The sequence below is a fragment of the Lissotriton vulgaris genome, chromosome 5 (assembly GCF_964263255.1).
Source record: "Lissotriton vulgaris chromosome 5, aLisVul1.2, whole genome shotgun sequence".
In the NCBI taxonomy this organism is placed as follows: domain Eukaryota; kingdom Metazoa; phylum Chordata; class Amphibia; order Caudata; family Salamandridae; genus Lissotriton; species Lissotriton vulgaris.
The window spans coordinates 1,864,039,186-1,864,052,727 of NC_141693.1; the positions used below are offsets into that span (position 1 = coordinate 1,864,039,186).

General features: G+C 41.9%; 1 protein-coding gene across 1 annotated transcript in view; it reads right to left on the bottom strand.

Annotated features, from left to right (window-relative positions):
* Window positions 1-9,611: 9,611 nt before the first annotated feature.
* PGAP3 (post-GPI attachment to proteins phospholipase 3) overlaps window positions 9,612-13,542 on the bottom strand; it is a 57,285-nt gene continuing 53,354 nt past the window's right edge. The window contains exon 8 of the mRNA XM_086924357.1: window positions 9,612-13,022. Within this exon, the coding sequence (XP_086780483.1) occupies window positions 12,959-13,022 (64 nt within the window). The 3' untranslated portion in view covers window positions 9,612-12,958. The remainder of the gene's footprint in view (window positions 13,023-13,542) is intronic.

Genomic DNA, 13,542 nt, shown 5'->3' on the forward strand with positions numbered 1-13,542 from the left:
CGTCTGAGTGTCTCCTTCGGAAGATAGCCCTGACCTTTGTTGTATTCCATAAGGTCATCTCTGGAATAATGAATAGGACAGGCAGCATGCCCTGTCCTTGGTCCCGGCTGGTCGCGGACGGGCGCAGACGGGCTTGTCCTTGGCGTGTCTTTGGCCCAACGCCTGCGCGCCCGCTGCGCTTGCTAGGCGGGAAAATCATTTTAGGGACGTAGAGGTGGGAGGGGCCGAGAACTGTACCGCTCGCCTGCTCCTCGCCTAAGGTGGTGGATTCAGCTCTGGACCCCGGCAGCGCCTAATCGGCTGCGATGGGGACGAGCTTTTAAAATATAGTTCTGCTGCTCACTCGCATACAATCAGTCCCGGCTTCCGCCTCAGGACACTCACATCCGCGTTCTTATATTGCTTAATCTTTTGGTGGCATTTAATACTGTCCCACATGAGACTTAGTAACTTGAGTATTGGTGGGACAGCACTGGCCTGGAGGACCTCTTTTCTGCAAGACAGATCTCAGGAACTATGGATACCTCCCTTCTCATCCCCCATGCTCAGGACGAATGTAGGAGTACCCCAGGGATCTATTCTTAGCCCGACTCTTTTTAACTTATATATGTCCCCCTTGGCACCCTTAGCAGAGGCTAATGGTGCTAAGAATATATCCTACCTGCACGATACTCAACTGATTTTCAACTGCGAAAAGGGAACCGATTTTGATAGTGAAAACATCAGATTGTCTTACAGAGTTGTTTAATAGTTGAAAGGCAATCCGGATAAATCTGAGATTGTTTATTTTGTCCAACCTGCAATGAGTAATTGGAATGTATGGTGGCCGGAAGAGCTGTCACCACCACGTGCAGTTCAAACAACGATTAAAAATCTAGGCATCTCTATGGATAGTGCCCTCTCTATGAGGACCCAGGTCCAAGCTCATGTTTTGTCATGCTTCTTATGTTAAAATATTTCCTCCCACTCTTGACAACCAACAATTATTGCTTTGTGGGACAATTGTATCTGTATCTTGGATGTACTACCAAACATTGAATTGTTGACTTAGGAAAAGTTATTGTTGTTATGTACCTTGTTTTTCCCTGCCTTCTTCCCTTTATATCATGACATTCAGGGACCCTCTAGTGTTTCTTATGTTAAGACAGATCTGCCCTGGATGAGAATGCGGAGAGGGACATGGAGGGTTGGGGTGACAGCCAAGGAGCCACAGCCAGCATCACGCAAGGGGCACTCGCCGGTGACAAACTCTGTGATAACCTTGGTTGATGTTTAGGACCCCCTCCCTGCCCCCAGATCCCTGGATGTGTATGTGCCAATGTTTTAGCCGATGGTATGAAGGGCCCCCACCCTTTGAGTTGGGAATCCTGGGACCTCCTCATGTCTTGGCCCCCTTGCTCCCTCCCAGCTCTTTCACCCAGGTTAATGGCCTCCTCTGGCGGGCAGGGGACGGGGGGCGCTTTGCTCCCGCTGATGGGGTTTTTGAATTCTTTGTGTTTTGCTTGTTTGTTACAATGGCTGTTCTAGTTTCTTCGGTAGCATAATCTTAAATTGCCATGCTGATGCTGAGATGCTTTACTTGGTCTGATATATGTAGATTGATGCTTAACCAGAAACGTTTGTGGAAAAAGGGCTTCAGCCACAATCTGTGGATCATTGTTTTGCCTGTTTTTAGGTCGAGCCTAAGCCATCCCGTTAGGGATGCTTGGCGAGATATAAAGTAATCCGCCTTTGGGTGCATTTTTCACCACGTCCACCACCACCACCACGGCCACCAACCACCATGTCCACCACCACGTGGCCACCTCATTCTATCTATCTATCTATCTGTCTATTGCCCTCACTCTATCTGTCGCCCTTACTCTATCTGTCCATCTATCGCCCTCACTCTATCTATCACCCTCTATCGCCCCTCATTCTATCTATTGCCCTCACTCTATCTATTGCCCTCACTCTATCCATTGCCCCTCATTCTATCCATCGCCCCTCATTCTATCCATCGCCCCTCATTCTATCCATCGCCTATCGCCCTCACTCTATCTATCGCCCCTCACTCTATCGCCCCTCACTCTATCGCCCCTCACTCTATCGCCCCTCACTCTATCGCCCCTCACTCTATCGCCCCTCACTCTATCGCCCCTCACTCTATCTATCGCCCCTCACTCTATCTATCGCCCCTCACTCTATCTATCGCCCCTCACTTAAGCTCTCTATCGCCCTCACTTAAGCTCTCTATCGCCCTCACTCCATCTTTCGCCCTCCCACTATCTATCGCCCTCCCACTATCTATCGCCCTCCCACTATCTATCGCCCTCCCACTATCTATCGCCCTCCCACTATCTATCGCCCTCCCACTGTCTATCGCCCTCCCACTGTCTATCGCCCTCCCACTGTCTATCGCCCTCCCACTGTCTATCGCCCTCCCACTATCTATTGCCCTCCCACTATTGCCCTCCCACTTTCGCCCTCCCACTATCGCCCTCCCACTATCGCCCTCCCTCTATTTATCGCCCTCCCTCTATCGCCCTCCCTCTATCTATCGCCCTCTATCTATCTATCGCCCTCCCTCTATCACCCTCCCTCTATCTATCGTCCTCCCTCCCTCCCTCTATCTATCTATCGCCCTCCCTTTATCGCCCTCCCTCTATCGCCCTCCCTCTATCTATCTATCGCACTCACTCTATCGCATCACCACAGCATCACCCAGCATCACTCAGGGGCACCACAACATCACTATGCACTACCACGGCATCACTGAATGCCACAGCATCACTCGCCGCCACCACAACATCCCTCAGCGCCACCACAGCATCAATCTGTGCAACCATTCAACAACAACTGGTTCAAATATGTTCTTTCACTGTTTCAAGCTTGATTACAAATGTCACAAAAAGATGTTAATATTTCACTTCTGTTCTTGGATTTTCGTTACAATAAAATACACTGAACATAATCTTCACAAAAGTTATTTACAAAAGTTTAAGCTATTGTCATTAAAAATTATAATAGCTTTTATTTAAGTATTGATTATTTTAAAAAAATTTAAAGCCATTGTTATTTGTAATATCAATACATCTAAGTCACGTACATACAACACATATTGCTTTACAAATGCTATAGGTGTCACATTTGCGAAAGTTAAAACTATTGGCATTGTAAATGACAAAGCTAATAATTTCACTATTTTCAAAACCAACACAAATACAAAATGTGTAATTTACAATACCAATAGCTCAAACTTTCCTAATGCGAGACCTATTGCTTTGCAAATGCTTGTTTATTGATGTACTGGTTGTACCATTTCTATATAAATAACACTGCTGAGTATGCTCTGCTATGCCATCATATCATGGATTATGAAACTGTTAAATAAAACCAAGATTGGAAAGAAAAACAAAAGTCTAGTACAGACACATATTTCGCTTTTCTGGGAGCTTTGTTCGGGGTGAGTACTGCAAAAATCTTCAGTGAAGGTCACCAGCTCCCTAGAACCAGACCCTCATCTGCATATTTTTCAGCTTTTGAACAACGAATGACCAACAGTGACCATTTCAAATAATAGAAGGCGACTGAAAAAAATTATATTATTCAGCAAAAGTAAGGGGGGTTAGAGGTGACCAAAGAAACTCAAATGGACATTTTCATGTAAGAAGGTCAAGCTAGAAGGGAAAAGGAAGGAATTGGTTACAAAAGACTGGTTTTATCATTTAATGGTTGAATTAAAAAAAATACTATCAAATGTGTTGCTATTTATTTAATATATTATTGGTAAATTTCTTTCATTGCTATGGTTTTGTTTTTATAGTTACTTCTGTTAGTTTAATCTGCGCTAGGTTAAGGCATTCATTTTTAATAACCTCTTACAAATTATATAGTGTTGGTTTTGAGTGCGTGCCTATCCATGGAGGAAGGAGTTACAGAATTCATGAAGAATACAAATAATCCTATAGCTTCATTGGACTGATCGTTACCTGTAAACAACTTCCCCAGATAATGCTTGGGAGGTTTGAGATTACAGTCCGCCAGATTCCAATTCGGGTTGGTAAATTAGCTAGGCCTGCACTTTGGCAGAGGGATTAGGATTTCTAAAATGGGGCCGTGTTTGTGGCAGATCTTGCAAAAAGATTCAGGTTTATGCAGTGAAGAACCCTGTAAACATTAAATTCTGTATCAATCGAGGTCTCTTAATCACAAACACCCAAAATTATCTTTTGGGTGGGAAGAAAAGTTTTAATGGGATCTGGGATACTACCTCTTTTAATATATCATCAATTGCACAACAAGTATCCTACAAGCCAAACAAGTGGACCTAATGTAAGGATACTGGGATCCATAAAACATTAATGATCTTATTTTTGTTCACTCATCGGGTCTGTTCCCCAAAAAATTCTTACATGATTTTGTTCACAAAATGTGCTAATATTTTCAGTGAAGCAGACAACTACTTCGTTCCAAAATATATTTAACCTAATAGAATCTGAAAATGTATGTTAAATAACCCAGATCTTTACATAGAAAACTACTTGTATCTGTGTCCCTAATCCGGTTTAATGTACAGAATATTTAAATAATAGCAGAAATTTTTGCTTAAGGTCTGATATTATCAATGTCTGGTACATCAAACTAAGAATCCAAGTCCTCTGTTCTCCGGATCTAATCCCATCACCTACTCCTTCTTTATCATTGTTGAGTTTTACTGAACAAATTAGATTAACTTTCAATACAATTCCAACAGACACATAGGTTGTGTCACTTTAAAGTCCTTACTAGAATCACCTGCAACTTTCACAATCAACAATTGTTAGTCAACTGCAAGTCAATCTTGAATCATGATGAAAATTAATTTTCCAAATGACATGTTCTTAAACAGAATACATTTTCCCTGATCTAATACGTCAATTACCAAATTTGCTGTTATTAACATCAAGGTAAATAGTACATGCTTTAGGTAACTAAGGATTGCCCCATAATGGGTAACTTGATAGGTTTGAGCCTTTGGTGCTTTTCAACCTAAAGGTAGGGTGAATCGGACTTTAGGCTTAGGATCTGGCTAAAGGTTTTTATCGTCCTTCTTCACAAAGGGAAGAAAAAATACTTAGCCATGGCTTAAGTGGACTAAGTGATCCTATGTTGGCCATGCCATAATTCCTTTATAAAAATGTTAAAAAGAAGAACTCTCGGGTAAACTGTCAACGGAGCCTGCAGGTATGCAAGTTTCGTCCTTGCAGGCACTAGTGTACAAAGGACATGCCCAGTTAAACAATCAAAGGACTGCTAAAAAAAAAAGCTTGTTATTGTCTGAGTCTTTAGCAGACTCCAAAATGTGTCATGTCCACAAAAACAACAAGCATTTGAAATACAACAGGTCTCACATTTATGAGAGTTTGAGCTATTGCATTGTAAATGGCAATGCCTTTTATTTCTGTGTTGTTTTTAAAACAGATAAATAAAAAGCATTTTCATTTACAATGCCAATAGCTTAAATTCTCGCAAACGCAAGACCTATTCCATTCCAAATGAGTGCTATAATTTTTTTTTTAAACCGTAACGAGACAGCGTGTCCAGGCAGGACTAGGCTAGTTGAGGAAATAGTGCTCGGAGACTGTCATTAAAGCCTACCGAGCAACAACAGCACGTAATAGGGGATGTCACCGTTGGAGGTTACAAAAGGAGACAAAGCGGTACTAAGGAGGGACTAATAAGCCTTTCGACCAATTAACAGCCACAGCTTACATTGGACGATGACAAGCCAATGAAAAATGTGGGTGGAGAGTGGGCGGAGCTTCAAGTACCTACCTCACTACAGCATGCCTCGCAGAGCATGCCCAGGCTCGACCTAAAAAATGAACTACCTGGGTAGTACTTTTTTGCATAAGATAAGGTCATTTGCGTGCTTTGTGAAGAAATTACTGAAGAAGGTTAACTTGAAACTATGAACTGTTGAAAGACAGGCATCCGGGTGGATTTAAGAACAAACAAATAAGGCAGTCTACATGCCTACAGATCAGATGAAAGCTAGGCTGCTTCTAATTCGATCAGGAGTTGTATGGCCTTTTTATCCTTTTTATTAATAAACTGCCTAAAATGCTCCACAGGAAGGTCACAGGTTACACTTTATTCCACGTCAGACTGTAACAGGTCACGTCACCACAAAACAGGACTCCAGCAAGTTTTACCATCTGCAAGTAGGGAGCACTGGTGTTGCCAATAGAAGTAGATCTTTGCAACAAAGGTCAGACTGCTTAAAAAAATCTGACATGTTAGCAAGTATGAAAACATACCTGCAGAACGTTATTTATAAACAATTTTTATTATCTGACAATATTCAATACGAGTACAATTCTACCTATACATAAATATTTTAAACATACTGAGAAACCGCAGTCCGGCAGTCCATAACACTTACTCTATACTCAAAATGAAGTGGTGGGGTTGGGGGGGGGGGGGGGGTGTGGTAGAGGACCATCGGCACAAAAGCAGCATGTGCACAAACTATTTTTATATATGGGTGACATACATGAAGGCGTTTACAGAAGACTATTTGTTTTGGATAAGTGAGGAAAAAATATAAATCATAAAAAACCAAAATAGAAATATGTTCTGATTTAAATTGGAAACAAACTGTTCCTTTCTTGGGGCGGGACACAGGAACATTTGCACGACAGAGATTTCTATCGCTCTAGGACACCAACGTACACCCTTAAAGTACCACCGAAGATCATCCCTATGATGCATAAGAACTTAAAATAGGTACATGGTATTCATAAACTAACATCCTATTCAAGTGAAAAAAGTAATCAATCAGTCCCTTAATACATCAAACAATACCGTGCATGAAGGGTGAGAAAAACAAGCGCACAATGGAAATCTTTCACCACAAAAATACTTTATTGCACTGAAAGTAGGCAACGTGGGTGGAATACAATTAATAAAAGAAAAACAGCATTGTCACAAAAATCAGATATATGAGCATAACCCCCTCTTCCCATCCCAGAAAACTTCAAGTCCCACACCATACACAGCCCAAGCTGGATATAAATACAACGTGAGAGTAATAAAGGCAAAATGCAGATAAAACATGCGCAACCCGCTACAGCTAGGCGAGGGTACACCAATGCACTCTGGGGAGAATAAGCTTTGGCGCGGAGGAGACAAGGTCACCATGAAAGGGAGGTTTGAAAAGTGCTATTCAAGAACTGCGCCTGCTCTGTGGGACAGTAGAGCAGAGAGAAGCTACACGGACTGGGGATGTGGGAGTATTTTTTCAAATGTACTTAAGATTTTCACCGTCTAGTAGTAGGTACTGCCGTCTGTGCCTACTCTACTAATAAAGTTGTCATTGGGTTAGCAGCCTTGTTGAGCATCTTATTTCACTGCAAGCAAAACAACAACTCTGAATAAATAAACAGTGACAACAACAGTTATGTCATAACTTACAGAAGGCATGAACAGGCACATTGCTACTCCCTCCCCCGTCTGTTAGACCTCCTGCGAGCAATGCCTCCGTGAGCTATATTTACCAACCCGCACTGCAGGGGAGGGTGTAGTCGTTTTTTGGAGACCAGCAGGGTGTCCGTGACATCTACTACTCTGCTAGCATGGCATTATTTGGCAATAAGACATGGAAACAATGTGCAGAATGCATCAGTCCTTCATGGCATCTTTAACATGAATGTTAACCTTGTTTGGAAACACATCAAGTGCAACCTTCCTCCTGCACGCAAGCAACAACATGCCAAACAAATCAGGAGGGGAAGGTGTCAGCTGATGTCCCAATTATACACAGCACTTCATTGGCACGATAAGCGAGACATGTTTTACCAGGTACATCCACACAAAGAAATAAAGGTTGGATTTTTGTTTATGTGGGTACAGGAATCCAAGATGCCAACAACACTGTTAAGCACAACAGTGGCAAATTAAGGGTCTCCCATTGAAAGTACCCCAAAGTACAATGTCCATCCTAAAGATAAAGTGTGTATGCATAAAAAAAAAAAAACATCGGTCCTGAAACAGAGTACAGCACCTTCAAAAAAGGCACAGGGTAGTTTGCGGGAAATTAAAGTGCATTTATCTTTATCAGAGTTACACAAATCGGACATTCTTTGGACATGGGCATTCATTTTACAAACAGAACGCATCTTTCAAAATGCTGTCATAGGAAGTAATGCGTTGAAATGTATGTACACCCAGCTAGACATTTTGGAGAAAAATTATTTTCTTTTTTATCTTTGTAACTCCTGTTCACTCAAAACAAACAACGACTTTTACATCCTCCGACTTAAAAGGAATGTCGCAAATGGTCCCAGACATCTACTTGCCAAAAAGCCAAAATGTCCAGATATACTGAATGGATGGCCCGTTACAAAATCTGTTGCCCTTGCGGATGTGCTGTGAATTAAATACAAGGATGTGAACGGAATGTACCGATGAAAGCACACACAAAAACGTTGTTTTCCCTATAAATTGCATTAGGGTGCAAGGCGAAACCAAAATTTTTACTATCATCCTGTGGCCGGCAGGGGAATACCCAGATATTGTTACCGGAAAGATCTTCTCCTCAATACAATTTATCCAGGACATTTAGCAAGTTATCAGCTCTCTGCCAAAGGATAGGCCCCACATGTCAAGAAGGAGCAGGTGAGCAAATTGGGTGTTTTCAGCGAATAAGAGACAATCTCTTTTAGAAGGATAGACCGGGTGAGTTCATCTATGACTTACTTCAGGGACACCGGGAAGGAGAGGCTGGCACTCAGTTCTCTGGAAGATTATCCTTTCAGTATTGTGCTGGAGTCACATGTATGAACTAGACTGAAACACCAACATTTCCATGGGTTCGGCAAGTCACTCAAAAGATATTGCTAAACATTCCATTTCTCTGCATTGAAACCTACAACATCTTCCAAACAAAGCCTTGCAATTTTATTTTCAGCTAAGCACAGTCGTCTTCTCTTCATACCACAATACCCATTGATACCTTTCAGACAATCTCACCAAAATTTCAAGACTTGTAGAATCTCATTCAAGCTCATACCTTCACTTTGTTCTGGTTAGACCAGAGGACGCAGTCATGTGCCATTAAAACCTGAGGAAAGTCGATGGCAGATACACAATGCACAGACGGGCAATAGTTTTCCATCAACAGCAGCAGGGTATAGCAGGCATGGCAGCAGCTACAGTCTCAGTATTAATCAGTTATTAAGGGATTACCCTCGGCACAAGGAGACAGTCGTGTTACATAAAGAACAGTTAGAGTTAGCAGTTCGAACCCTGGGAAACGAGTTCAAAACCAGGGACATCCAGCATCAGCATAAAACTAATGCCCAAGTAAAGGAGAAAACAGAAAAATGCAGAAGCGAGCCCAAGTGCAGAAAAACTAACAAACTGTAGAGGGGAGACGTTGGTTGATTATGATGGAAGCGAACCCAGAGGAATGTATATTAGTGAACTGGATAACCAGACAACAGTTCATCAGGATAGATTTTTCCAAAGTACAAATCACACTGGGCCTAATTACGAGTGGCTTGATAAATTCCATCCCATGCGTAAACAGGGGTTTAACCACAGGAAGGAATTACAAGTTTGGTTTTATTTATTTATTTATGTTATTTGTAGAGCGCAACACTCATCCCAAGGGATATCAAGGCGATGATACCAGTGCTGATTATTCTGCAGAACTGACGCTAAAAGCTGATGCATTAGGGAATAAGTATGTTTTTAATTTTTTCTGGAATTGAAGATAATTGGTGGCGTGTCTTTTATGTAACGCATGTGATAATTATCCGATGAGTTAAAATCCCGACATTCGTTCAATTTCGGCAAGTCAAACCTGCCGAACTTTATCAGGGGAAAACATACATTATTTACTGTATGATGCAGATTTGGTATGTTAAAAACCAAAATCCACATGTTATTCCCCATAAACTCATATTAGGTGTTATTTATCGCACCAAATAAATAGCGTACCCTGCGGTATTGTTATTTATCAGGGGTAATAACACCTAAACTCGTAATTAGGCCCCCTGTGTTTACTTGCAGTTGATCCATTTGATTACCTTGAACCTAGGAACACAGTAAAAAAAGACAGTCAAGCTCTCTGAAAGATCTCCCTCTAATGGCTATGCAGGCAGAAAGAAGGATCTTTTAAACTTGCTCCCCACTGATTTTGCAGCTTATTGAGAGGATAATTGCTAGGTATCTTTTTAATTGTAATCTTATAGACCTTAGTTAATGCTTCCTATAATTGGTGTGATTTTTTTTTATAATCTATACTCTTTGGTGGGTTATCTTTAAATACGCGCTACTGTAAATCAGTAGTCCATATAAAAAACCCTGAAGCCTCTGACTCAGAGGGGGTTTGATACCTTAGGATGGCAAATCGCAAGCTGGGATTCAGGAGTTTTGGAACATGAAACAATAATATATATTTGTGAATCTTTAGTATTTGCTGCTGGCTTTGAGTGCGGAATATGGCGATGTAAGACATGTATATGCCCCAGATTGTTTTCTTATGTTTGCAAAGTGAAAACGAATTAAAATGTTTTAAAAAACAAACACCTGAAGCCTCGGAACTAGGCCAAATGTTTACTCTTTGCAGAGTGGATTCTAGCCAGGGATGAAAAACTGAGTTCGTTGTCCTTCAGGGAGTGTCTGACCCAGTCTTAGGATCTTGCAGGCAACAGCCCAAAAAGGACTGCAGCAGATGCCAATACAGGATATTTCCTGATCAGCATCTCACACAGTTGTTTGAAGGCTCATGATTATCACATGCACAGATGGCCACCCTTTTCGGAAGATCAAGCCTCACTGAGATCCCTGGAGCTCAGTTAGTTAGATGCCACTATGTAGAGCAGTATGATGAAACCAAAACTAAATGTTCTTAAAATGTTCATAAATGCGGGTTTAATTCACAACAACCAACACCCAGTGTAAAAATAACACCTTTTAAAAATAATAGCAAACAAATTGAGAGTTAACTGGATTGGAATAGCTGCCTTTTCTGTTAGGATAACAGGTGGGGCGTCTCTGCCAACAGGAAAGATTCCAATTCAGCCATTATTCTGCAAGGATCTCATCCGGACCACAAATAATCTCTTCTAGCTCTAATTGACTGTCTGCATCTTTTGCCAACGGAAGGAAATAGCACTTACAGCCACAAGGTTGGCCATGTTGTTGAAGGGAAACTATAGTGCTACTGCAATGCCTGCACCACACGCTAAAGAAATGGCAACTCTTGTGGGTTTAAATCCTACTAGACCGTCGATACCCCATCAATTCTTCAGGGCAGTACTAGGTATTCCATTCCATAAACATGAAGTGAGCTCTGTACAAAATAAACATTAATTTATACATAAAATACATCATGGAATAATGTTTTAAGCTTAAAGTGCAACCATAGCCCTCACCTCTTCACCCAAGAAAGATAAACTCTTCAGAGTAATGCCCAAACCATGATAACGTGCCATGTGTGGCAACAGGTCTATTGAACCCATAGGTAGCCCAAATGCAAGATAGACGAAGACCCTACTTACATTCAAGCCAAAATCTGTCGGCACACCAGTGTGGACAACAGCACTGTCTCCATTCAACCCCAAAGCAGCCCACTCCATTGGTTCAACCGCAAAGCAGTCAACACACCAAGGGAATCAATGGCACTAACTTAACTTAACCTCATGGACAAGGGCAATATTTGGAGTTAATGTAAAAGCAGCAAACACTAATATAGAAAAGTGCACTCAGTGCACAAGAGTACTTCCTCAGCTCAACCTCAAACCAGTCAATACACCACTTTGTCCAGCATGGGCAAGAATACTGCTTCTATTTTACCACAAATCAGACCACGCACAAGGCATTGTCTTCTCTTTAATTCATCGCAGCCAACAGACAAGGGCTCTCTGCCCAGTTGTCCACAAGCAGCTAACATTTCAAACAAGGCATCTACTTTGTCTTCCACTGAAATCGAGAAAATAATTAAAAAAACAGCCCATATTTAAACAACACTTCAACATAGGCAAGGAATTTGCCTATGTTCAACCACACAGCTTACGTAAACTCATCCCAAAGCTGCAAAAAGGACATGCTGAATACACACTCTTCCTGTCACAAAACAGAAAGCAGTAAATTATGGAGTTTGCTTCTATTCAACTGCAAAACAACCAACATACCACCATGAACAAGGGCACAGACACCCATTCAACTTCCCAGCAAACAGTCTATCAATTTGGACGAGGGTACTGCCTTCCTTCAATCCCACAAAGTCAATGTACCAATATAGACAAGATTCGATTCACGCTAGAACTGGAAAAGCAGTCAACAATGGACAAAGCTTAAGATGCCGTTGAAACCAGAAGGAATAAATATACTAACCTTGACAAGGGAACCTCCTTCATTCAATCTCAGAGGACAAAATGAGGAGAAGTGCAAAGCCTCATTTATTTTAAAGCCTCTAGCAAGGACAAATCCCCTGCCTTCCAGTCAACCAATGAAGTCAATGTGGACACGTTCAGGTCCACCATTTATCCACAGAGCAGGTATCATACCAAGGATCACAAGTTCACTGCCACCATTCAGTCACAGAGCCATCAACATATTAACCAGCACACAAGCACTGCCTCCATTGAATCACAGAGTAGCCAGCATACCTGGGTGGACAAGGGCACTGATGCCATTCATCCCCATAGCAGCCAACGTGGACAAATGCCTTGCCTCCTATACTCACAGATAGGACATGAGTATGGCAACATGGCCGCGGCGCAGCTTTCAACATATTCCAGAGCAGCAATACAGGCCAAGGTGACAGTCTTTAAGTGCCGTTCGGAGTAATGCTTCCTGCCGACGCAGTCACTGGGATGACCGTAGATTCCAGCCCGGAGCATAGAATCATGCCATGCTGGCATAAGGCATCGCCTGCATTCCCAACCGCGACCACGTTGGCAACCTCCCCGGCATCCTGGCTGTTTCAGTCCAACTTGATAACATCCGAGTTTATCTTCAAAAGGTATAGACTGTCATCCACCAGGAAGCTAAAAGACAGAAGTGCACATAAAACCATATAACTGTACACAAAATATGAATGGAAGTAAGCAAAATGTGCACATAGGCAACGATGTAATAAGAGAAAAAATATTATGGAAGAAATAAAGGGGATGAGAGTAAGAATGATATAGGAGGATAACAAAAAGGTGCAGGAGGGGAAACATCCTTTACAACGCAACTTTTACCGCGCAGTGCTATTACAACGCAGGTTTTACAACGAAAACCATTACAACGCATTGCACTGGGGGGCGCTCTAGGATAGGGAATAGATTTAATTTACTATCCAACACCTTCCTTAGTGTCCACGGGGACTGGAGTTGGAATAGTAAATTAAACTATTCACTATCCAGAACCCCAAAGCGCTATGCGTTGTAATAGTATGCGTAGTAAAACCTGCGTTGTAACAGCATGCATGGTAAAAGCATGCATTGTAACGTCATACATCCGTGCAGGAGAGAACAACAAAAAGCAACATGAGAACCCTAACCTAATGCAGATTAAAGCATT